The sequence below is a fragment of the Podarcis muralis genome, chromosome 13 (assembly GCF_964188315.1).
Source record: "Podarcis muralis chromosome 13, rPodMur119.hap1.1, whole genome shotgun sequence".
NCBI lineage: Eukaryota > Metazoa > Chordata > Lepidosauria > Squamata > Lacertidae > Podarcis > Podarcis muralis.
Genome location: NC_135667.1, coordinates 38,167,612 through 38,194,530, shown reverse-complemented (window position 1 = coordinate 38,194,530; position 26,919 = coordinate 38,167,612). Strand labels below are relative to the sequence as shown.

Below are 26,919 nucleotides of genomic sequence, written 5' to 3'. Positions count from 1 at the left end.
CGGAGAGCAGCTGGCTTTAAAAATCCCGTATTTTAGTACAGTTTCAGCATTCCAACTCTGTTGCAGTGTATGCTCTGCTATGGAGATACTGTGCAGATCAGACAAATTATGAGAGTATTCTGATTTACTTAAAAGCCACCCATTTGCTGCTTCAGAGCTAGCATAGAGGTGCAAGCCATTACAGTGGTACCTCGGGTTACAGACGCTTCAGGTTACAGATGCTTCAGGTTACAGACTCCACTAACCCAGTAATAGTACCTCGGGTTAAGAACTTTGCTTCAGAATGAGAACAGAAATTGTGCGGCAGTTGCGCGGCAGCAGCAGGAGGCCCCAGTAGCTAAAGTGGTACCTCAGATTAAGAACAGTTTCAGGTTAAGAACGGACCTCCAGAATGAATTAAGTTCTTAACCCGAGGTACCACTGTAGTTTCTTAGCAGGCTAGTTAAATAAACAGGCTAGTAACTTTCGTGAGCTTATTTATAAGGTTGCATTTAATAAGCCAGAATGCAAAAGAATGCACACCTGGGACTCTCCATGGAATGAATAGCAGAGCCCTTGCAGGCGGGAAACATCTGTATCCCTGCTTGAGCCCCTCATGCCCGCAAGACACTCTGGGAGGCTTAAGCGTGAGGCCTAGCTCCACTGTGTTCCTCTTTTCAACCTGCAGTATTCTGTCCCCTCCCTTTCCCACCCCACAATGGCTGTCACTGGCAACTCTTTCCCCAGACGGGATTGAAGAAGTTCCTGGAGTATGTTCAGCATGGATCGGCCGAGAAAGTGGCGCGGCTCCTGGACAAAGGGCTGGATCCCAACTATCACGATTCCGACACTGGCGGTAACTATCGAGGGGGCACACAAAGCGGGAGAGTCGGGGAGCCTGGGGTGCCCACCACACAACCCGCCCCTCTCCTCACAATAGTAACCCTGTGGTTTCCCTGCAGAGACGCCTTTGACGTTAGCTGCCCAGCTGGATGGGACCATCGACGTGATCCGGCTGCTATGCCTTGGCGGTGCCCACATAGACTTCCGGGCGAGAGATGGAGCCACAGCACTACACAAAGCTGTGTGCTCCCACCACTACCCGGCCCTGATGGTAATGCCAATTGCCAATTCCTTCTCAGTACTGTACTGGAAGATGTGAGAATAAAGATGTGGGAGCAGAAGAAAATGTCAGCGGCAGCATATCTCCTCCACCTTCCCAGCTCCTTATGCTTTTGTTGTTATATATAAGCATATATGAGAAGTATAAGAAGAGTGGTCCCTGCTCAGAGCATCTTACATTCTCATGTCAGGGCCAGATAGATTCTGCTTGGAGGCTCTTACAATATTTTGCTGGGACAGGTTGCTGCCGCAAGAAGCTGCCAAACTAATGTCAGGATTTGTATCGCCTGCAGATCTTCTGGGCCCCCTGTTAAGCATAATCCAATATGGTAGGGTTTCCATGCCAGCTGAATTTGCAGAAGGGGGCCACTCTGGCTTTCAGTCTGTGGATCCATAGTGTGTCTCTGTGCAGGGGCTGCCATGTTTGGTAGGCTGTCATTTAAAAGACCACACCTATGGTGCATGTTTTGTGGGGAGAGCCACTGCCTGCACTTTTGGAGGAGTCACGCTTTTGGAGGCTGCATGTTGATCAGCTAAGTTATTTTCTCTTGGCCTGGAACTGAGAGCCTTTCAACGATCTCTGGCCTCCTCCTTACTTGCTCCCCTTTGCCACTTGCCCCAGACAGTAATAGTGGAACGGACTCCCCTGGGAAGTTGTGGATTCTCCTTCCTTGGAGGTTTTTAAGCAGAGATTGGATGGCCATCTGTCATGGATGCTTTACAATAATAATAATAATTTTATTATCAATACCCTGCCACCAGTGGCGTAGCGTGGGGGGGTGCAGGGTTTCCCCAGCCACCAGTGGCGTAGCGTGGGGGGTGCAGGGGGGGCTGGCTGCACCGGGCGCAACATCTGGGGGGGGGGGCGCTCGCCGCCTCCGGAGTCGCCGAAGAGCCTCGGGCGCAGGCTATAGCAGAGCCCCATGTCTCGGGAAGGAGGAAGCCCCGGCCATGGGCGCTGCCCCCAGGTGGTGCAGCAGGAGCCAGGCGGCGAAGGGGAGCCCGGGGGAGCGGAGGCGCCGCGGGGACACGGCTCGGGAGCTGCCGCTGAGGAGCCAGAGCATCGTCCCCGGGAGGAGAGGAGGAGCGGTGGCGGCGGCGGCAGCTGCTACTGCAAAGCAGGGAGAGAAGGAGGCGGCAGCGGCGGGGAGCCGGGCAGGGAAGTTGCTGCTGGGGATGAAGAGGCGGCGGGAGGCGGACTTCTCTCCCTCTCTGGTGCTGCTGCTGTGAGGCGCTTGCCAGCCCACCGGCCCCTCCTGAGCGGGATATGGGTGGGCGGACGGGGTGGGTGGGGGAGAGGCGCCGGGCCCGCCTCGTGCCCTGACAGGAGCCGCCGCTGCGCCCGCGGGTGCAGGGGGGCCGGGCGCAACATCTTGGGGGGGCGCGCTCGCACTCGAGTGCTAAAATCCACGGGTTAGGGGGCGCAAATTACTTGCCTTGCCCCGGGTGCTGACAACCCACACTACGCCACTGCCAGCCACTCTTTAGTTGAGATTCCTGCATTGCAGGGGGTTGGATTAGATGACCCTCAGGGTCCTTTCCAACTCTACAATTCTATGTTGTTATTAATCATAATTATATATGTATATATAGCTTCTGCCAAAATAGGTTTCTAAGCAGTATGCAATAATAAAACCAGTGACACAAACATTGAGGTATAAGCACATGTGATTAAAATATGCAATAAAGCAATCCAATTAATACAGTGCAGAAATTAAAACAGGAGATTCAAGTCAAGAAGGAGCGTCTCCATCTCCCATCGTTCTGCCCGGACACTGAGGTCCAGCTCTGAGGGTCTTCTGGTGGTTCCTTCACTGCGAGAAGTGAAGTCATGGGGAACCAGGCAGAGGGCCTTCTCGGTAGTGGTGCCCACCCTGTGGAACACCCTCCCATCAGATGTCAAAGAAATAAACCACTATCTGACTTTTAGAAGACATCTGAAGGCAGCCCTGTTTAGGGAAGTTTTTAATGTTTGATTATTTTTTTAAACTTATTTTCAATGCAAATTTACAACAAAAATTACAAACATTGAATCCAAAATTAAACAATACAAACAAGAAAAACAAAACAAAACACAAGAGAAAAAAAACCACAAAAAACAAAACAAAACACATCTACAAATAAAACCATATCATCATTCTAATCATTACGTACATATACACATATTGACTTCCTTCCTTTGTTCTAAGACCTCAAAAGTTTTACTCTTTCTAAATTATTGTGTCTAATATAGATCACCTCTATCTTTATACTTTTTGCACCATTTTTCTCTTTATTTAACCCTGCAAAGCTTCATTCGTTACATACCGATATGCTTACTCCAGAACAATGTTTTTTCAAATACTCTTTAGCACATCACAGCATTCATAAGGGGACAATCGGACCCAAAATTATTAAAAGAATGGGGATGTGCTAATGTTTGATGTTTTATCGTGTTTTTAATATTCTGTTGGGAGCCACCCAGAGTGGCTGGGGAAACCCAGCCAGATGGGCGGGGTATAAATAAATTATTATTATTATTATTATTATTAAGTAAGAGAAAGCCTGTGTAAACAGGTGCGCCTTCGAAAGCCCATACAATAAGCTACTGCAAGAGGAGCAATATGTTTCATTCCTCAAGATGCATGAAACAACCCTGGGCTGAGCCTGCCTTTGCCATTCACGCCGGCCTGTCTTCCTCCCGCAGGCACTCTTGGACCTGGGAGGCTCACCCAATTACAAGGACCGCCGCGGGCTGACTCCGCTCTACCACACAGCCATGGTTGGAGGTGACCCGCGCTGCTGCGAGCTTCTGCTCTACAACCGAGCCCACATTGGCGCCACTGATGAGAATGGCTGGCAAGAGATACACCAGGTAAGGGCCTGCATATAGCGGCCGAGCTTCCTGGCACTCTTGAGATGCCCTGTCTGGCAGCCCTGGATTGTGTGCTTGAGAGGGCTAGGTTACCCATCTTACGTCCTGTGTGTGTCTCCTGCCAGGGTTGGCTCCAAGCCTAAAGATTGAGGGGGGTGGCTGTGACTTGGCACCTGTCCATCTGACCATCTAGCCCACATCTTCCATTCCTGACCTCTGCTTCCCCACGTACCAGGCCTGCCAGCACGGACACTCACAGCACTTGGAGCACCTGCTGTTCTACGGCGCCGAGCCTGGGGCACAGAATGCGTCCGGAAACACGGCGCTACACATCTGCGCACTCTACAACAAGGTAGGAATGGCGGAAGTAGAAGAAGAAGATGCAGCACACATAACACGCCCTGTAGGGATGGGCAACTCTCTCTGTTTTGGTTTCTCGTTTTTCCAAATCTTTAAATTTGGGTTTCTCCACTTTCCTGCAGCAATTTGTGATTTGTTTAATTAAAAAAAAAATCCTCGTGAAAATTGGTCAGCGTTGTATTGCACGTTTCCCCCCAGCAACACACAATTGTGCAAAAAAAATTAAATCCTAATATATAATGCATTTTTGTACATCTTGTCTGGTTGGCGAACTGCATCGCAAAATTCAGAGAAGTGTCGATTTCAAAGAACTATTGTGTTTCAGTTCACATACTGGTTTGGTTCTGTGAAGTGCACATTTGGTAGTTTCTCATTAAAATGTGGACGAAATTGATCCCCAACCCCCATACATACAACAGTTTGAGAATGGTCAGGCCGATGCCTTTGCTGTGTTCAATCCAAGTTTGCCTTTCCTCTTTGGGATGGAACTTGTGGGAAGTGGGCAGGTAGCAGGGAGGAATTGCACTGAGTCAGGGGTTGCCATTTTGGGTCATCGGCCAAAGCCCAACAAGGACCTGCCGTCCAATTTCAAAGAGACCCTGATAGACTTCCTCTTTGCTGTTGCTGCCAGTGCTGCGGTTAGGTCACTTTATACTGTAGGCCTTATTTCATTTTACTTTTTAATTTGTATACTGCCTTGCTATATTGCTATACACCAGGCTGTTTGCAAGCTGAAGAAACAACAAAGATCACACGCCGTTTAACAATCTGATCCAGTGCAAAAATGTCATTAAAAAAACCATAACTTTAAAATAAACAACTTGTATCAAATAAACTAATATTCAGTAATCCATTAGAACATAATAGTACACAGTAAAATTACGTATCAGCAAATAATGATTAAACAGAAATTCACTCTTTAACAATTACAATAAATAATTTCTAAGCCGTAATCAATAAAAATAACAGCAAGTCACAGTGCATAAAATAACACAGTACAAATTGAGAAACAAAGACACACAACTTAACAAATTATTTTAAAAGAAGCATCCCTGAACTTCTCTTCCCTCTTCCCAGTTACTCCTAGGGCTGGAGGGTGGGGCAAGGCAGGTAATGATGACCAGCACAAAGTCTGCCTCCTCTTATGCCCCTCCACCTCCTCTTTAGATGGTAATGTGGACTGCAAAATGTGATAAGACAACCCTGCTATGTTTAGTGGCTCTCCTGATCATTCTGCTGAGTTGGGGCTCTTGACATCTGCCCTAAAGTCCTGCCCTGAGTTCACCACCAATTACTGTTGCTGCCTTTTGCAAGGAAGTGAACAGCGGCAAGGCAGTGAGAAAGACCCAGCAGTCGTAACAACCCTTGCACGCCGGTGGCGCTGTGGGTTAAACCACAGAGCCTAGGACTTGCCGATCAGAAGGTTGGCAGGTTCAAATCCCTGCAATGGGGTGAGCTCCCGTTGCTCAGTCCCTGCTCCTGCCAACCTAGCAATTCGAAAGCATGTCAAAGTGCAAGTAGATAAATAGGTACCACTTCGGTGGGAAGGTAAACGGCGTTTCCGTGCGCTGCTCTGGTTCGCCAGAAGCGGCTTAGTCATGCTGGCCACATGACCTGGAAGCTGTACGCCGGCTCCCTCGGCCAATTAAGCGAGATGAGCGCCGCAACCCCAGAGTCGGCCACGACTGGACCTAATGGTCAGGGGTCCCTTTACCTTTAACAACCCTTGCACTATCCCTTCAAGTGATAGGTAGTGTGGGCTGAACTCAGAGCAAGGTTGGGGGACCTTTTTCAGCCCAAGGACTGGATTATTTTCTGGGCAGCCTTCCAGGAATTACTTGACAGTGGTGGGTGAGGTCAGAGGCAAAAGCATGCAGAGCAATCGATGTAAATATTACTTTTTGCACTGTAGTCTTATAATAAATTCTAATCTCATTTAACCCATGTTGGGACTTACCGATGCACATACATTCTTGCCTCCTTTGCAGATCTCTTGATCAGGGGTCGCTAACCTGTAAACCGCCATAGGTTGTTGGGCTACAGCTCCCATCATCCCTGACCATTGTCTGTGCTGGCTGAGGCTGATGGGAGTTGGAGTCCCACAGCACTTGGTGTGCCACAGGTGAACCCTCTCTGCTCTAGCTAGCTGCTGGCAACTTGTCCACCGAGAACATCATGGATGGAAGATGTGCCTTATTCATTCCTTCTCTTTCTCCTCCCCCTCTCCTATCTCTCAGGAGAGCTGTGCCCGCATCCTGCTGTACCGGGGAGCCAACAAAGAGATCAAGAACAATCATGGTCAGACTGCCTTCCAGGTGTGTGTGGTGAATGGGGTTCAAGGGAGAGTGAGAGTGGGGTACACTGACCTAATCTGAACCAAGACATCACATGACTGAGCCCCTAAATGTCTTGTCTCTGCCTTAGACCATGTCAGTATGGGTGTTTAGGAATTTAGGTGGATCTATTATACTAAGGGGGATGTGGGTGGCCTAGGACTTGCCAATCAGAAGGTTGGCGGTTTGAATCCCCGCGATGGGGTGAGCTCCAGTTGCTCAGTCTCTGCTCCTGCCAACCTAGCAGTTCGAAAGCACCTCAAGTGCAAGTAGATAAATAGGTACCACTCTGGCGGGAAGGTAAACAGCGTTTCCGTACGCTGCTCTGGTTCGCCAGAAGCGGCTTAGTCATGCTGGCCACATGACCCGGAAGCTGTACACCGGCTCCCTCGGCCAATAAAGCGAGATGAGCGCCGCAACCCCAGAGTCGGCCACAACTGGACCTAATGGTCAGGGGTCCCTTTACCTTTATTATACTATGGAATAATAGTTTCCTGGTTTCATTTTGTTGGGATTGCCCTGCACTTCTTACAAGGAAATAGGTACATTTCTTTTGCTGGCTGATTCTGTAGATCTGGAACTAGGTGCTCTCACCTTGTCGCCAGCATTGGCGCCTCGGTGTCATTAATTCTGCATAGCATAGGAGACACGAGGAGGGATCAGTTTCTCCATCTCCACCTTGCACTAAATCCCAAAAACCATCAGATGGAGCTCACAGTCCCCCTAGCCCTGGTTCAAAATACTGTAGCAAAAAAGGGTGCTTGGGAGTTCTGAAGGCAAATAGGACCAGTAGTTCTGCCCTGCTTGTAGGAATCAATAGAAGTCATAGAAAGCTGCCTTATACTGAGCTAATGGCCATTAGTCCATCTAGCTCAGTAATTTCTCACTGACTGGCAGTGGCTCTCTAGGGATTCAGGCTGGGGGGGTCTCTCCCAGCCCTACCTGGAGATGCCAGGGATCGCCCCCCGGGGGCTTCTGCACGCACAGGAGATGCTCTACTGCTGGGCCACAGTCCCTCCCTTTAGCTGATATACTGCAAACCTCTCCTTGGCCTTCAGCAGCTCAGCTAAAGCAGCCACTGCTGGATCTAGACTGAGTCAGAGAATGTGAGCTTATCTGCAGCATGAGGCCCTGGACAATACAGTGGTATAAACTGAGTAAGTTAAGACCCAGAATTCCTTTCAACTCTGCATGAGTTAAGGCCCATATTCTCCAGATATGCTGGAGTCCTTTGGCCAACGCCTGGACGAGAGATTGCCTGGGAGTCCCCTGTAGGCCACCTTGCACTCCGTGGGGGAAAAGTGGGATGTATATTTAATTAGGAAGGGAAAGAGGCATGGTGAAGAATTGGGCACATTCTCATAGGTAGCAGGTGAGGTGTGCTAGCTTGGGTAAGGAGGAGTGGCATGCAGGTAAGTAAACAGGCTGGGTTCTCCGTCGCTCCTCTGCCAAGCAACCCAGGAATGATGCAAGAGCTCCAACCCTATACTAGGAAAAAGATAAATAAATGACAGTCTAGTAGCTTTAGTGGACTTATTTACAAGGCTGCGCTAAACCTGTGTCTGGGCTGCATCACCCCAAGCTGCAGACAAGGGTTCATATGAAGGATGATGATGATGATGATGATGATGTACTACTATTAAACCATAGAAAACTCAGGGGAAATCCATGTTCAAACCGCTCTCCCTGACATTTAATTTTTCAGGATCAGGGATTGGGAAGGTGGGTGTATGAAGAAGCAAGCCATAATGTGAAATCTCCACTTTGAAGTGGACACAAGTTTCCCCAGTTTTAGCCCGCCGGGTAGGATAAGAAATTGCCTTACGTTGGATAGCTAGTGGATTCCGGCGACAGAGGGCCAAATGGAGGGATCCAATCACTGCAGCCTTGAGTTTCTCAAACAAACTAAAGTTGAGAGATCCCTAGTTTTGTACTGTTCTGTCAGCGCTCCTGAGGAAAGATAAACATTGTGCATACACATATTCTCTCCATGTTAGGTTGCGGTCATTACAGGGAATTTTGAGCTGGGAGAGCTGATCAAGAGCCACCGGGACTCAGATGTTGGTGAGTTTGATTGCAGGGTGGGTGCTGTTAACATTCCTCCACTACGAACATAAAGGATTTGCAGTGCAATTAGATAACATGCCTACTCATGTGTAAGTCCTCTTGAGTTTTGACTTAGTCCCAGGTAAGGGTATATAGGATTACAGCTTGGCTGTACTACATAGCTACACTTCCTCCCCTACAACCATTTCACCCCTCCACGCACACTAGTACCAATGAGCACCTTGAATATTGTAGTTCTCTAATGAGGAAAAGAATTTTTAACGGATGCTTCACAACTACAATTCCCAGGGAACTTTGTGGGGATAACATGTCTGGTCATAACAATAAGCCACAATTTAGCATTATGAAAATGAACCCAGCCTCTCGCCCTGGGATTGTATGTTCCTCTACCCTCACCTTCAATGCAGCTGCAAGGAATAATTCATGTTTGTTTGCTTTTGTTTTAGATCAAAGTAAATTTTGCAGGTTGTCCAAACACTATAAACTGTGGCTAATCTTAGCTATCGCTAGTGGAAACAACGTATCTTCAAACTGTGGTTTTTGAAGCTGGTTTGGTTTCACTGAGCATAGTTAAGATTCACCACAGTTTAGTGTTTGGATGATCTAAAACAACTTCTGATCTAAAACAGAAGTGGAAGCTTCTAATCCCTTTGCAGCCATGCCAGAAAAGGAGTGAGGAGGGGGAAGTGAACGACCTTGGAAAGACTTGGTTCATTCTAACAAGGGTTTAGCATTATGATGCCTGTAGCCCATGTGAGCTGAACTGGTTTAAATTCAGCATTGAGCCTCTTTTCACAAATGACACCTTGGTTTTTGCATTTTCTTCATTCATAAAGTAAATAGAAAACCTTGGCAAGACTGTACAATTGATTTATATGTTACTGTCTTCTGCCTTAGCAGTATTCACGAAGTGTACATTCCAAAATGTAAATGAAAGCTTGTAGGGGCCTTAGGTCTGCAGTAGGATATGGCACCAACTGCTTGTTTTGTGCCACTTAGTTGACATCACAGAGACCAATGCTGAAGAAATCCCAGGTAACTGGGCATTTGATGGTGGCACCTAGGAATTCACTTGTTTATCCAGGCTGCTGCATTACTGGAGCTTTTAAAACATGATTTGGGCTCTCTTAAAAATTGTGCTAACTTGCAGGAAATTGGCATGTTTTGTAAGCCCTGAGAGAGGCAGCCTGACTTTCATAGCTGAGCTCTTCCCCACTGCTGCACTGCTGTTGCTGTCATAATCTTCTCCACGCTATCAGTGTCTTGACCTCTTCCATTTTCCTCTCAGCCATTTCCTGCCTGCTCTTTTCCAGGCCCAGTTTCAGCACCCTTGGGCAGCTGCCAGGACCCCAGAATCTTGTGGGGGAGGGAGTATCCGCCTGCACTGATCTCTGCCCATCATCTTAAATTTCCCACAATGCTCCAGAGTGCCCAATATAGCACCATTACAGGACACTGTGGGAAGTTGAGGGCTGCCATTTTGATTTTCCACAGTGCTCCATAGCAAGGCTATGTAGGACACTGTGGGACGTTGCAGGAAATGTAAAATGGCAGCTCATAGCCATGGTTATCAGGTAGGCTCACAGCCATTGAGACCACCAGCATTACAGAAGGTCTTCTGGGGGAAAGGTCCCCACTCAACCTTAGAGCCAACAAATCACCCCATTTCACACATTCAGATTTTGCCAGTCAGTGGGGAGCAGCAAAGATCTGTGCAGAATGCCAGAACCTTCTCCCTCACTGCTGGAAACCTTTTTCAGCTGCCCCATAGGCTTCTGGGTTTCCAACAGGCATTTCCCACATGTTTTCAAGCACATCCGTGCGACCATATGACCTAGAACCATGTTCCCCCCCCAAAAAAAAGTAAGGTGAGAGTCCCGAGAAGCTAAACGGCATGACCAGCAACACCACCTGAACATTTAACTATGCTAGCCTCCCACAAGAAATTGCAGCATAACACACAGGTCTGCACCAGCTGTACTCACAACCTGTTAAGGCTTTTGGTTGCAGGGTACAAATCCCCATGATGTTCTCCTCCCCAGCTTTCCTGATTCAAATCTGTCCTCTGACATCTCCGTCCCTTTCAGTCCCTTTCCAGGAGACCCCACAATACGTCAGCCGGCGTCGGGACGGCTCCCAGAGCCTGGCGGTGCCACACACTTTGCTGCGAGCCAACAGCGACACCAGCATGAACCTCCCAGACTGGATGCTTTATGCCCCGCCGTCCACTCCGTCTGCCACTGTGGCTGTGCAGAGCCAGAAGATCACCACGGGAACCCTGCGCAGCTCCAGCAGTCCCCGTGGCGCTCGCAGCCGCTCTCCGTCACGCGGGCGCCACACAGACGAGGCTAAGAAGCAGCGAGGTCGACCCAGGTAGGCTTGGGGCTTCATATGTGAGGCTCCAGGCTTCAGTGATCTGAGATAAGCCGATAGAGACAGATGTGATTTGTGATTTGATGAAAATTACAGTGGATTTCTTTTGCAATTTCAAGAGGATTTGTTTCACTGGTTCTTGTGTATGTGCTTGTCCATGCACACACACACTTGCCCTCTCTCTCCCCCAATTCCTTTGGCACCTATTCTTTCACCCAACTATTCTGCATTCCTCAGTCACCTAAATTGCTCCCCTTTCCCCCTGTCTTCTTGGTTTCTTCGCTTTCTCTTGAGATGCTCAGGTGCCAATCTCGGTCTTGGAAAAAGCACATATAGTTGATAAGAGAAAATGGGAAAATTCATTACTTCCTCCAGCTTCAGCTCTATGTACTTTTCAAGGGAGAAAACACTTGGTGCCTCATAATGAATGGTGTGGCGGGCATCCAGGGGCTTTGTCATGCCAAGGGAAGACCTCCAGAATGCCACAATGGTACTCTAGAGTAGGGGGAGGGGGCTGAATATCTGGTTCCCCTTTGAAAGGGGCTGGGATCCAGTGATGCAGCAGGATAATTTTAGACCCTGGACTTAATGGTCTTACTGGGGGCTCTTTATATGATAATGTGTATTTCAAAATGTGGCAAGCCAGTCTGCTGCTTGCTGGGGGAACCCGGCTGCTTCCTGCACATCCTGCTGCTTGGGCCCTGGACATCTGTCCCCAAGTCCTTCCCCGATGGCACAGCTGCCAGGATCGGACAGGTTCAGGAACACCCGACAGGAGCGAGCCAGCAGTAAATCACCCGAGCAAATTGGAGTTTGCTGTTTATTAGCAAGGCAAGATCAGCACAGGAATGTCAGACCTAATCTCAAGTCTTCTCCCATGAAGCAGTTGCTGAGACTAAAGTTTCCCGCCTCCCCATAGCCAGCTATGTCTCCACCTCTCCAAGGCATTTTCCAAGCAATCAGAGACTGCACCTGCAGGCCTGCCTTTGCTTCTCCCTCTTCATGCCTCTCCTGATTCTGGGAGACCAGGAGGGAGGGGAGCTTGTCACAGCAGGAGATACATGGGCCTCTTCGCAAACCTGACCCATACCTGCCTCTTGGCCTCCCTGGTCTCCTGCTTTAGCTTCTGCCTCTGATTCTGGATTTCTCTCTGCCACAGACTTTCTCAGCGCACTGAGCACAGTTACCTCTTCAGCTTCCAACACCTCCTCTTCCCAGTCTTCTCCCTCTGACCACTCGTCGTCGTCCCACCACCAACACCCCGGCTCTAAGCCTTCTTCACTTGGGGGGTCCCCCAGCTGGTTCTTCCCACCATTCCTCTGCACCCAACACTCCCTTGAGATGGAATGAGATCTGTCTCCTCTTGGGAAAAAGAGCGGCTTAGGGCTGAAATGGATATGAAGTGGGGGATCAAAATTTCTCAGTTTTTTGTGTGTGTGTTTTTTAAAAAGCCAAACACAACACCTTAAAAGTAGCCAGAGGGATAGCCTTCAATCTTTACCAGAGCAGCAGCATGGGGGGCAGGTGGAGGTGTTTAAATCCCCGGCTCCCACCCCTCATTTCTGCACTGCTCCCCCAATCAAGACCACAAATCTTTTTTGTGCTATTAGCCCCACTGGAGAAAAAAGACCGGAGGAATAAGAGTAAATCCATTCTCTGAGTGTGGATCCTTATGTAGGCAAAACAGCACCGAGGGGTTATCCAAAAATAGTCCAATTTGGACTATGCAGTCTGGAGGCATAGGTGTTGTTGGGGGAACCAGAAGATCAGGATGGGGAGGAGGAATGGAATGGAGTCTCCTGAAAGAAGGCCGAGCTGGCTGACTGGGATCCTGAACAAGAACACTCTGCGCTGCAACATTTTATCGCAGGCCACACTTCTGCCGCATTAAATGTGCATTAAATTTACGTATTCCAAAAAGAATAGCAAGAGGCAACCAGGAATGTGTCATAAAGGGTTGGATGAGGAGTTTGCAGGAGTCCTAATGAAAATCCACCCCACCCCACCCCCGGCTGCTAATTGCCCAAGACGTAGCAGCTTCCGTCCTGGGCGGGTAACAGCTTTGGGAGGAAACTTTTGTTGAGATCATGGTGCAGGGAGGAAGGGTCATGAAGCCCTTTCCCTGTATGCTGCAGTCTGAATCCTGAACGGGGAACCCTGCTGCTGTAATGTTCAAGGATGGTGACAATGACAGTGATGTTGATGATAATAATGACAGAAAGATTGAAGTGAACACATGCATTTTAACTTAGTGCATAGCTGGCCCTCCAAGCTAACGAGGAAAATCAGAGTGTTTGCAAGAGGCCTCTCTGTAGGGTAGCGAGAGGAGAAAGATGCAGGTCAGGTTCAGGACTCGATCGGATCATACTTGCCTAAATCTTTTTTCCAAGTGAATTTTTATTGTTTTCCTTACATATTCTTTCCCAACAAATTGTAATAGCACCATACATTCCCTTTGACTCTGCCGAGTCGCAACCCCCCTCCCTCCCCACAACTGGTATATTTATCCTCTTTCCATCACACACATCATTCTCATATTAGTACTATTATACATTGGAGGTATTATGTCAATCCTGCTAGTGTCTTGACCTCTTTGCAATTCTTCTTTAAATATTCAATAAATTTACTCCAGTTATTTTGGTATCTTTGATCTCCCTGGTCCCGGATCCTCCCTGACGGTTTGGCAAGTTCTGCATATTCTGTCAACTTTGCCTGCCACTCCTGAATAGTTGGTATGTCTTGTACTTTCCATCTTTGGGCCAGAAGGCCCATACTTGCCTAAATCTTGATCTCTCTCTCTCTCTCTCTCGGCAGCTCCAGTGGCTACCAGAAGGAGTCTGCTGGGGGAAGCACGCTGAGTAGCCGGGGAGTGAAGCGGAAACTCTATTCGGCTGTGCCTGGTCGCACGTTCATGGCTGTGAAACCCTACCAGGTCCAGGCCGAGGGTGAGCTCTCCATCAGCAAGGGCGAGAAGATCAAGGGTACGTTGATCTCTGCGCACACCCTTGGATTGCCTAGGGAATCTCTCTGAGCCCCACGGCGCCTGGGTTCTTGGGGAGAGACCAAAGGGCTTAGCATGGGTGTTCTTTAACTTTGTCGTAGCCAGCCTCACACACACACACACACAAAACCCGAAGAAGCAGAACAGTTGGGCTTCCTAAAGAGAGAGAAAGAGAGAAATTATAATCATAGTCCTACCCATCCCTTCCATTGATGCCAGGGAGTGAATCTTCAGGACCAGCCATTCCCAGTCTGGTGCCCTGGAAATGTTTTGGACTGGAACTCTCACCATCCCATGATCACTGGAGCTGATGGAAGTTGCTGTTCAGCAACATCTGGCAGCATCTGGTTGAGGAAGGCTGATCTGGATCTATGGGAAATGGAAGACATGTTACATGCGGGGTAGATGAGGACTCCATAGAGTGTTTGGGGTTTTTTTAAGGACCCAATTTAAAAGCATGGAGTTGCTCTGTACTTCCCCCAACATGTGCCCACACAGTTTTCTCAGCAGGAGTGAAGAAACCCAGATTTTACACTCAGTGGGAGCAGGGAGAAACAACAATTTATACCCAGATGGTAGGGTTTGATGGGTCCCTTAGTCAGGAAGGAACTTGAGCCCTCTCTCTGAATACAGTGGAACCTTGGTTCTCGAACTTAATCCATTCCGGGAGTCCATTCGACTCCCAAAACCATTCAAAAACCAAGGCGCTTCTTGCACTCAAGCGGAAGCCGCGCCAGACGTTTGGCTTCTGAAAAACATTCGAAAACCAGGACACTTACTTCTGGGTTTTCGGTGCTCGGGAGCCAAAACGTACGAGTACTAAGGCGTTCAAGAACCAAGGTATGACTGTATAGGGAGGTTGCCCCCTACCTTGCACTTTCAGAATCTTGCGTTTGGCTGATACAGCTGTAGCTGAGAATCAGGGAAACTGTGAGGCTTGGCTTGTGTTTGTTTGTTTGTTTGTGTGTGCGTGTGTGGTCTTTAGTTGGTGTCTAGAATGTCTTGGTGTGCATCTGTCAGCCACACATGAGTGGCCCGTTGTCTTAAGTGTGTGTCTGTGTCCAGAGAAAGGTGGCCAGATCAGAATTTTGTGAAGCAGGGATTATTTTTGAACTGTGGTACCTGAAATAAGAGACGTGTTATATTCTGTCGGAACATAGGAAGTCTCCTTAGATAAGCTTTGGAACATTTATCCATCTAGCCCAATACTAGGCGGTATTCAACTAAGTCCTATTCAGAGTCAACCCATTGGAATTAATGAAACTAAGTCGTGTCCATTAACTTCAGTGAGTCTGTTCTGCATAGGACTGGTGTTGCCGCTCTATGTCTCCACAGGCTGGCGGCGCCTCTGCAGGTTCACAGGCAAATGTTGTTTCCATCACCTACTACCAGATCCTTTTAACTAGAAATGCTGGGAATCAAACCCCAAATACAAAACATGTGCTGTCATTGAGAGCTATGATATTTCCCCTACTGAAGATAGAGCCATGAAGTTAAAAGTGCACCCACTGTGTTCAATGGGGCTGTGATATTTTAGAACAGTGATTCTTAAACTATGTTGTATCACAGACCACGGTTCTGCTTAGCTTCTTCTTTGAGGACGGCAACATTCTTTTACTGCCCCCACGTTGGAGGGAAGACCAGTCACTTCACAGGCTTACAAATAAGAAACTTCCTTCTGCACTCCCGTGCAGTTGTACAAAGCAGGGCTAAAAGTAAGAATGGGGGGGGGGGGAGCAATTGTGAACCAGCACAAACCTCTGCCCCCAAGAACATGCCCTATAGAACTGGTGATTGATTCTACAGGCAACAGCCAGTGAAACCTATACAAGATTTATAATTGTGCTGTTGCTCAATTTACAAATACAAGAAATGCTGTGAAACAAGACTGCAAAAATGCTGTCAGTACAAGAAATGCTGTCATAGGACCTTAAATGAATGGTGCGACATCTCCTAAATAGTACGGAACAAAATGGAGGTCTGCAAGTGATTTCAGAGGACTCACAAATAGGAGTTCAGTGGTCTAACTGCTGCAGATTGCACAGCTCAGTGGAAGGCTGGTCAGCTAAACCTTTTTACAAAGACTTTCAGAGCAAACCTATACTGAGTTTAATGGAGCTCATTTCCAAGTAAGCGGCTATAGGATCACAAACTAGATGAGGTCCATGGTACTTGGACAGATGCTTATCGATATATATTTGATACTGAAGGTGTTGATATTCTGGCTTTCAAAAATGCTGCAAAAAAACCAGCCAAGCAGTATTTAGCAATCTCCAAAGGAATTAGAAGATCTCAATACACTGTGCAGTAAGCAAATTACTAGGGGAGAGGGAGACCCAAGATAAGGGACTAGGTTTTACTGAAGGCCTGGTCTACACAAGCTACAGAGTTAAGTAGGCTTGAGGATGCAGAATTCTGGGCAGCGGCGTAGCGTGGGTTGTCAGCACCTGGGGCAAGGCAAGTAATTTGCGCCCCCTAACCCGTGGATTTGCCCTAACCCCAGATGTTGCGCCCGGTGCGGCTGGCCCCCCCTGCACCCCCCACACTACGCCACTGATTCTGGGAATGGTACAATGGACATGGACTATATCACTTCAGAGTGCAGATGGAGAACATAATTTTTGAATGTTCCTCTACATCAAAAGCTTTCAACACAGCATACTAAGGATTTTTTTTAGGGCTTTGGGAGCGTTGACAATGGTGGACAACTGGTGTTCATTGAAGCCCCAGAAAAGCATTCTAGTCAGCAACGCTATTCCTTTCCCAGCTCCCTAGGGATGTCTCCTTCCAATGCTGGGCCTGGTGGAAAAAAGTGTCTTGGAAAAAACGGAGACTAGTGCCCATTTTTGGGTGCTGTGATGTCGTCTGATTTCATGCCAAGCTCTCTCGAGCGCACACACCCAGCACATTTTCAGGGCTGCATTTTGCTCTTCTGCGAGAGCATAGGCCGCAAAATTCACATCTTTTGGACTCTGTGGTCTCGTGCAGGTCACGTGACTTGCACAGGAGCATGGCTAGGAAGACGTGCATCATGGTTTTGGGAGTCAAGATATTGGAGAGTATGTACTGCTGGACTGTGGAGCACAGTTAAGTAATCACTGTTCCAGAATATGCATTTAGATTTCTTTCCAGCATCCCAAGGAATATGTGAGGGTTCTAATACAGTGGTACCTCGGGTTAAGTACTTAATTTGTTCTGGAGGTCCATTCTTAACCTGAAACTGTTCTTAACCTGAAGCACCACTTTGGCTAATGGGGCCTCCTGCTGCCCCTGCGCCGCCGGAGCATGATTTCTGTTCTTATCCTGAAGCAAAGTTCTTAATCTGAAGCACTATTTCTGGGTTAGCGGCATCCGTAACCTGAAGCGTATGTAACCCGAGGTACCACTGTACATGCTTTTAAACAACATTCCCGCCTCCCCTCCAATGCTCTAGAAGCTTGTATTTTAAAGCAGAAGATGTAAAACGAAAGGTGATGGATCACAACATTGTCTGGAGAAAAAACCTGCAGAACAATGGTGCGCCTTCCACAGCCCTCCAGGTGTTGTTGGACTCCCAACTCCCATCAGCCCAAGCCAACATGGTCAGTGGGCAGGGACGATGGGAGTTGTAGTCCAGTGAAATCTGGAGAGCCACAGGTGGCCCAGCCGTGCTGCTTTTATATGCTGGGGGCTAGAAACAACAACAAAAAGCAAGTCCCACACAGAAGGACCCAACACTTACTCATTTATCAGCTTAAAATCATGTTAGCAGGATCCTCAGATGCAGGGAGTATCTGAGAATGCTCGGAGAGCACACCTTCAAAAAAAAGGGGGGGGAGAGGCAAGGCTTTTAACGATGACGGCTAATTGGATTCAGTTTGCTACTCTAACCAGGTCTCTGTTAGGTCAGGTTTGGCCCCTGTGCCACAGCGGCTCTGAATAAGTAACAAAATGGTGAACGGCTGGCCACCTTCGTCCAAAGCGTGTTCGCGCCCCTAACAGTGCCCTTCTCCTTTTCAGTGCTGAGTGTTGGGGAAGGAGGCTTCTGGGAGGGACAGGTAAAGGGCCGTGTGGGCTGGTTCCCATCGGACTGCGTGGAGGAAGTACCCAATAAATCACAGGAAGGGAAGCAAGGTAGGTGCTCCAAACTGCCCTCTGGCCCCTTTCTCTCCTATATATATATACACACACACAAGTACATATAGATCTAGATCTACACACACACACACACACACACACACACACTTATGTAGCCAAAATAGCACCATCCATATATAAGAGGGAGTTATCAGCAGTCTTGGGGGAAGCCCAAGCTTTGTAGAAGTGCAAAAAAACCCCAAAAAACGGTTTTAGGGGAGAGGAACCCCCAAGTAAGGGGGAAATCTCAAAGCAGCTTAGTGAGGACTGAGCACGCTGTTTGGGCACAGAATGCTGACTGGCTGTTGGGGGGAAGAAAAGCAGAAGACTAGGGAGAATGGAAAGGGAAGGAATATTTAGTGTTTTGTTGGAAGCCGCCCAGAGTGGCTGGGGAAACCCAGCCAGATGGGCGGGGTATAAATAATAAATTATTATTATTATTATTATTATTATTATTATTATTATTATTATTATTGAAACAAGGCATGTCTGACAGGCTGGCTGGCTGGGCACCCACATAGCTTGTGCTTGGCCAAAATTGCCTCTCTACCTTATCAGCCCTACTTGACGACTTCGAAAGTGGGGAGACACTTTCAGCACTTTTGGGGGGGTGGGGGACGTTTGCGCTGCGCAGAAGGAGACATAGGGTTGTAGTCAAGTAACTTTTACTCAGAGTAGACATGTTGAAAGTAATGGTTGTGGCTAACTTAGGTCCGTTAATTCCAATGGCTAAAATTTGATTTCAGTGGGTAAAAATGTGACTACAACCCATGCATTTAACATCCAGTAGCTAAGGCTTCCTCCTCCCCTCCTCTTCCATGTTTCGAAAATGAGTTTTGTCACTGTGGCAGGTACAGGGAGCTATCTTTGCTTGCTTTAGGGTCATTTCCCCCACAAAAAGCCCCCCACACCATGCCCCTGTGGAAGAATGCTATTAAATTGTTGTGAGGTAATTTGGCTGTCCTCAATAGGGGCTTTATCACCCCTTTTCATCTTCTATCCCTACACCTTTTTAGCTTTTAGCATTAATCACTATGGGATGATGACATTTCCATATATTTCAAGGAAGAACACGTTGGCCCCCTTTTGACATTACATGTCCTCCCCAGTTGCATGTGAAACCCATACGGATGGAAGAAGCCAGAAAATGGAGGGACAGCCAAAATGAAAGTAGAGTAGGCAACAGTCTTCGGTTTAAATTCTGCCCCCGCCTCCTCCAGCACAGATTTTATTTTCAAAATTTGAGGGTTTTTTTATTATTATTTTAAAGCATGGAATTGAAGCGCCATCACCAGCAGCAACAGTGTACTGCTCCTTCCACGCGCACTTGTCCCCAGATTTTCACCGCTAGAGACTTTTCCACCTTCTATCTTCTATCACTGTTTACAACATGGGTGTCCCTTCGAGTGTTATTCAACTCCAACTCCCATCAGCCTCAGGCAGTATGGCCAATGGTCAGTGGGTGATGGAACTTGTAGTCCAATAACACATGGAGGGCCCTAATTTCCTCACGCCTGGTATTCATGTTCATCATGCAGTTTAACTGTGACCGAACTCTAGGAAGTGAAGACCACCACACAATTTTTAACTGGCCATATTTTCTTCCTGTCTCGTGCTGTTCCCCATTTTCAAAACGAAATACAGGGACAGTGGACTAATTTTCACAGCATGACCCTGCATGTGGGCTCCTGGACATGAGATGGTGTCCGCTTTGCTCCTTCCCTGTTGTTCTGCTTCTGCACTAAACCATGGTTTGACTTAGCGTGTCATCTGAGCCATTAACTCTCCTGGACAAACCCATGGGACAAATCTTGGTTACAGCTTGTGGTTAGTCTCACCATGAACCTAGGTTTGGACAACATGCTAAGCCCAAGGCATGACTTATATCAGCAGCAGAACAATCAGGCAGGAGCAAAGCAGCCACAATTTCCACTACGTCATGTTTCAGTTTAACATGATGTGCGAATCAGACCATAGCACATTTACAACGGATGCTCCTATACTCACAACCCTTCATGCACACACACACACACACACACACGTTGCACATTGTTGGAAACTTTGCTGGCTGGCTGTGTTAGTTTTTTGCTGCCATCAGCTGCCCACATTGGCTTCTAAAGAAGGGGGTGTGAGTAACCGGATTGGTAAACTGGCTGCAACTGGTTCCCTTTTTGTAAACGCAAGATTATTTAATGAGACAGTTCAGTCTCACATTGGATCTGTATGTGCTCACTACAAAATAGTTACAATCAGTGCTTTTTTCTGGGGGGGGGGTACTCACGGGCACGCAGCATTGGCACCTTTTTTGTTTTCAAATGTTAAACATGTGGCACTTACTTTAGCAATTTCATGGTGAGTACCAGCACCTTGAAAAAAGCACTGGTTGCAACTCAAAACACATCTGGCAATATTTAGTATCTCGATAGGCAGTTAGGCAGGGCCTCGAGGGGAACTGGTAGGCTGGCATTCTTTGTTTATAGACAACTGAGACAGATTTAACCTAGTCACAGGCTAAATCTGATGAATGCGATTTAAGCGCATTCTCCCAGACAGAATTGTCCTACAATATGTTGTTACTACGCCTAACAGTTCAAAATGAGCCTCACCAGCTGCAATGTGCGAAATAGCAGCCTGCGCACTAGATGGTGCCTTTATCATTACTCGAAAGAAGAGGCAATTCCCTGCTCAAAAGAGTTCTAGAGTGGCAGAGGGCGGGGAGCTGGCAAGGTGTCAATAAGGACATTTATGTTCAAATGTATATTTATACATATGAACCACCCTTCAGCCAAATAGGTGCAAGGGTATGTAGAAGTGATGCGACTAAACTAGTCATGCCTGGATAAAATGCAATACCCCCTTCCGAGGAAACCAAACACATTTTAAAGCAGTTAAAGCAATAGAACGGACTAACAGCAATCACCTGTACTTAAAGTGCCCAGGCAAATACAAAGGTTTTACTCGGGTGCCAAAAGAATTGCAGTGTTGGGACCAGTCATAAAGTATTATTATTATTATTATTATTATTATTATTATTATTATTATTATTATCATCATCATCATCATCATCATCATTTATTTTGTAAGTAAGACCGGAAACACCTAACTAGCCTGCACAGTTTTTTACTACCTTGCTGGGGCATGGCAGAAGAGGGCCAGAGAGATCCAGCCTTCCTGCAGCAGCCCAATACATTTGTATGCAGGGTTCAAGTAGGGGGTTTCCCTCCCGTAGCTGCCTGTTTGGTTTCTATGATGGGTGCAGAGGAGGAATGGTCCATCCGTAAGGCAGACTGAGATAGCTACCTCCGGAGGCAGAATCCATGGCAGACCTCCTCTGCCACAACCAGAGATGTAAGGAGAAGCATCTGCATTAGCTTCCGGTTTTTGGAGCATCATCAGAGACCTCTGCACAGTTCCGTGGGGCTCTCACGAGATCTCACCGCAACCTGGAGGCTACAACCTTTGGCGGGGGCAGCACAGGAGGTTGTGTGGCAAATGCCAGGCAGCAAAATGGAACGGGCTGCCCCTGGGATGGAGCACTCCATCAGCTCATTCACTTGCCTGCATGGTAGTCCTTGTCACCAGTGACTACCAGGCATTGTAGATCCAAAGCTCTATTACTACTAACTACAATACAGTTGTACCTTGGAAGTTGTACAGAATCCGTTCTGGAAGTCCATTTGTCTTCCAAAATGTTCAGAAACCAAATGTTTGGAAGCTCCTGCAGCCAATCGGAAGCCGCGGAAGCCCTGTCGGACATTCAGCTTCCAAAAATAGTTCACAAACTGGAACAGTTGCTTCCGGGTTTGCGGCGTTCGGGAGCCAAAAGCTTTGAGAACTAAACTGTTTGAAAACCAAGGTGTGACATATGTGTACATATGTGCACATGTGTGTGCTAAGGGCAACTGTAAAAGGCAACCTCACGGTCGCCTCCAAACGCAAAAATTGGGGCTGTATTTTACTAGGGACAAATGCCAGACAATAATGGCTGCCCCTGGAAAATAGGGACGCATGCAGTCAGCTTCCCTTTGGCTCCTTTCCCCTCTTCTCTATGGTGGACACACTAATAGTTCCCCCTTTCTGACTGTCTCCCTCCCCTTTGGACATGCCACCAGCTGCGCTGAGCTTGTGCTGCCACTCACTGGCTGCCAGAGGAACCAGCAGGAAGGACAGGAGGTTCCAAAGTTAAGAAGGAAGATGCTGTCTGTGTACCAAGTGCCCTTCTGCAACCCTAATCCCCACGCCTTCTCTGCTTTGCTTTACAGAGAGCCGCAGTGACAAAGCCAAGCGACTCTTCAGGCACTACACGGTTGGCTCCTACGACAGTTTCGATGCCCCCAGGTGAGCGGACGGTGATCCCAAGAGGTTAGGCAATCTGTGGTTGTGCGCAAGGTGGAATTGTGTTGAAATGTGGCCGTGCAAAGGTGCACAGAGTTTAAGTGGATTAACGGCATAAAGGCCACCCTTTCTGGTGACATCTTACTCATATCCAAATATAATCAGTTTCTGTGTGTTGTTCTTTAGACTCATGAAAACCCATACACTACCTCCAGTCCAAACAGCGAAGTTTTCTGATTTTTGTGAGTGAAATTCTAGGACAGCCTCTCTGTCTATGCTTGCAGCATCAAATCAGTAAGCCATGAAATGCATGCGCAGCTTGCCTGTGAACACAACCCCTTGCTGCCTCTTTGCGCATGTGGTGAAACAAACCAGAAAGTCACAGTTAAGCATAGCTTCCTATCATGTGAAAGCCAAGACAAATATGATGAACAGCTTCCAAACAAGCAAGGATGCAGTTCAAAATCAGCATCTGAATCGTGTCTTCTTTGGGATTTTGCATAACAGGGAGCTATGAGTAACTGATGTTTCCTGGCTTGTTTTACTGCTCATGTAAAGAGAGGTAGCAAGGGATATGCTTTTGCATATCTTGGATTATTAAGCCAAGATTTGATCATGCAAATGTGGCTGTTGGGTCAGAAATAGGGCAAAAAAACCAAAGGATTTCATGCTAATCGAGAGAAAAAAGCTAATTTCAAAACGATTGAAGGGGCAATCTTTTTTTGCAATTTTGCGGACAGTGGCTATAAGAGGGAATTATAAGTAATTAACAAGTTGCTACTGATTATTAATTAACTAACCTTAACTTTTGGAAACATAAAATAATTTAACTTGCTCTTTGTGTTGTGGAAGCAAAAGTATCCATGAGTTCAAGACAACTGGATATATTTATTAGGGATATCATGTGATTTTTCTGTTCTGTGGGCTTCCGGCCCTTCCAGACAAGAGCATCTCTGGAAATTTAGGTTGACGCAATTAAAGTGGATTTAAGCACTCTGTCGCCCCAGCACAACAATTCCACTTTGAAAAAGAAACAGACTTTTTCCGCCTAGGAGAGTGGCAAGGAAACGCATTGGAAAGTGTGAAATGAACATGGGATTCACAGAGGTGCGTAAACATCCTGCAGACAGATCAGAACAAATACCTGTACTCAAAACAGACCAGATATAATCTAACTTCTATATAAGATTTGTGAGAGCAAATCAAGATGAACACTCAATAAATAGGTCATCTGCAGGAGCCCACAGTGAAATTGGGGGGGGGAGTCTTTAGTATTTCCTCTGTGGCTTCTAGAACAGCCGCAACTTGAGACTGCTGAAGCTCACGAAGAAGAAGGAGAAGGAGAAGGAGAAGGAGAAGGAGAAGGAGGAGAAGAAGAAGAAGAAGAAGAAGAAGAAGAAGAAGAAGAAGAAGAAGAAGAAGAAGAAGAAGAAGAACTTCTTCTAGGAAGGCTTAGTGAGATTGCAACCTGTGCTCAGTCACCTGAGAGCAAGCCCTGTTGAACACAGTGGGACTTCTGAGTAATAGGGCATGGGGTTGCTCTGTGAATAGGATTTGCTTCATACTTGGTATATAACTGTGTTTGGGAGTTGAGAAGGAACAGGTATCGATCTGCTTATTACGTTCCTCTGTAGCGTGCGGCTTGGCGCATTTGCTTGAGTCACATAGCGATGTGCTCAACAGGCATCATGGTGTGATGCGTTCGGTTTACTCTGGCTGACTGCTTACAGCAATGATGGCCAAACTTGGCCCTCCAGCTGTTTGGGGACTACAACTCCCATCGTCCCTAGCTAACAGGACCAGTGGTCAGGGATCATGGAAACTGTAGTCCCAAAACAGCTGGAGGGCCAAGTTTAGCCATCACTGGCTTACAGCGTTCAAGAGTCTGAATTATTGAGAGTAAAGAGGGAACGCACAGGAGGGACACTAGTACATGTAATAAGAATGGATTGGATGGTTGTCTCATCCTTTGCAGCCTGGTGGTTCTGTCAGGAGTCTTTGAAGGCTTCGCGGTGATTTCAAGTCAAAAGGTGGGATATGATAAAGTGGGAACCTCATGACAAAGAAGATGAGAAGGAGTTGTTTGACAGTAGAATGGTCTCCCATGGGAGGTTGTGGACTCTCCTTCCCTTGGGGTTTTTAAGCAAAGGTTGGATGGTTGGATGACCAACTGTGATGGATGCTTTGGCTGAGATTCATGCCTTGCTTGGGGTTGGACTAGATGATCCTTGGGGTCCCTTCCAACTCCACAATTCTACGATTCTATGACTGCTTTCTACACACAAGTTTAAGGGGCAATCATGTTTGTCTGCTGCAGCAATGAAGAGAACTGTGGCACTTCAAAACAGGGATTGCTAACCCCCAGTTCAGGGGCTTGTGATCCACCACTGCCCCAAAGCCCCTCTCCCAAATTTTGGTGATGGCAGCAAAAAGAAAAACTAAATGAAGCAGAGACAGAGCTGGGGTAGGTGGAAACCCCGGACACTGATGTGGATGGAAATTACCTCCTCCCCGCTCATCAGATTGATAATTTAATTAGCAAAAAGATAGCAGTAAGACCCTTACTTCATGAATCACCTGAGGATTGCTATGGATTCATAGTATTGTTGTTGGAAGGGACCCTGAGGATCATCTAGTCCAACTCTCTGCAATGCAGGAATTTGCAGCTGTCCCATGCAGGGTTCGAACCTGCAACCTTGGCGTTACCAGCGCCTCACTCCAACTGAGCTATCCAGGCTGTTTAGTGTGCATGTGAGAAATTGTGGGGTAGCCGCACCCCCTTTGGGCCCAACCCAATGCTGTTACTTGGCCCCTGGAGGATTGGCCAAGGTGAATGGGGCCCTAAAGCCAAACAGGGTTAGCTTTAAAGACCATCAGATTTATTATGACACAGACTTTAGGTGGATGAGAATCCACTTCATTCAAGGCAGCAAGCCCTAAGTGACTGTGATTAAAGGTTTTGTTTCCTGATTCCCATTGGACAGTTAAGCTGATTTTGCTTTACCTGCCTTGGCTTGAAACATGTTGGATTATGGGTAACGTGTGCATGCCTGTCAAAAAGAATAACATTTACTAAGAAACTGCTGAGTCCCCATATGGATGGAAAGAATGCATTATAAAGCCAGGAGTAGCATACATGTATTCCCATGATGGATAACAATGTCTTTTTAAGTTATAATAATTTTTATTAGTGGTAGTACTAGTAGCGGTGGGAGTGGTAGAAAGCATATTTCTATGGCTAGATGCCTTACGGTTGGAGAAGGGAAAAAACAAAAGACTTCCCAGAAGCTAATAATCTAAAGGATTTTCCTTTTTTTCTTTTGCATGCCACAAGTCAAATAGTAAGGTAAAGCTAAAGGGACCCCTGACCATTAGGTCCAGTCGTGACCAACTCTGGGGTTGCGGCGCTCATCTCGCTTTATTGGCTGCTTCTGGCGAACCAGAGCAGTGCACGGAAACGCCGTTTACCTTCCCGTCGGAGCAGTACCTATTTATCTACTTGCACTTTGACAAGCTTTCGAACTGCTAGGTTGGCAGGAGCAGGGACCGAGCAACGGGAATTCACCCCGTCGCGGGGATTTGAACCGCAGACCTTCTGATCGGCAAGTCCTAGGCTTTGTGGTTTAACCCACAGCACCACCCGCGTCCCTAGTCAAATAGTAATCCAGTACTTATCTGCAGTGCTTTTTCCCCTAGAAAAATGGGTGCTCGTACTTACCATTAAATTGTTACAGTAAATGCCACACTTTTTAACAACAGCAACAACAAAAAGAGGTGCCAATACTGCGTACCCTTGAGGACCCCCCCTGAAAAAAGCACTGTTTATCTGTAACTATAAGCATCTGGTCAGGATGCAAATCAAGTGGGCCACTGACTTGATTGACGTGGTTGGAGCTGTGGTCTAAACCACGGAGACTCTTGGGCTTGCCGATCAGAAGGTTGGCGGTTCAGATCCCTGCAACGGGGTGAGCTCCTGTTGCTCTGTCCCAACTCCTGCCAACTTAGCAGTTCGAAAGCACGCCAGTGCAAGTAGATAAATTGGTACCACTGTGGCAGGAAGGTAAACGGTGTTTCTGTGCGCTCTGGTTTCCGTCACGGTGTCCCGTTGCGCCAGAAGCGGTTTAGTCATGCTGGTCATGTGACCCGGAAAGCTGTCTGTGGACAAACGCCAGCTCCCTTGGCCTAAAAGCAAGATGAGTGCTGCAACCCCATAGTCGCCTTTGACTGGACTTAACCATCCAGGGCTCCTTTACCTTTTTACTGTGGCCTGATCCAGCAAACCTGTTATATGATGTGACATGATAACATTTATTTTATTTTATATTCAGAAAGAGAGACTACTGCTTTGCCATGCTCAAAACACTCGCTTAGATCATCTC

General features: G+C 47.3%; 1 protein-coding gene across 6 annotated transcripts in view; it reads left to right on the top strand.

Moving 5' to 3' along the window:
• Positions 1-26,919, top strand: part of SHANK1 (SH3 and multiple ankyrin repeat domains 1) — a 112,110-nt gene that overhangs the window by 41,997 nt on the left and 43,194 nt on the right. For 5 of the 6 annotated variants that reach the window (XR_013390450.1, XR_013390451.1, XM_077917429.1 and 2 more), the window contains 10 exons: positions 727-835; positions 942-1,093; positions 3,788-3,955; positions 4,191-4,307; positions 6,553-6,630; positions 8,646-8,712; positions 10,803-11,088; positions 13,903-14,069; positions 18,089-18,202; positions 22,468-22,543. Coding sequence is in view for 4 of the 6 variants with exons in the window: in XM_077917429.1 (XP_077773555.1) it covers positions 727-835; positions 942-1,093; positions 3,788-3,955; positions 4,191-4,307; positions 6,553-6,630; positions 8,646-8,712; positions 10,803-11,088; positions 13,903-14,069; positions 18,089-18,202; positions 22,468-22,543 (1,334 nt within the window). In the remaining 2 variants the exon portion in view is untranslated. The remainder of the gene's footprint in view (positions 1-726; positions 836-941; positions 1,094-3,787; positions 3,956-4,190; positions 4,308-6,552; positions 6,631-8,645; positions 8,713-10,802; positions 11,089-13,902; positions 14,070-18,088; positions 18,203-22,467; positions 22,544-26,919) is intronic. The other variant, XM_077917428.1, reaches the window with a different exon arrangement.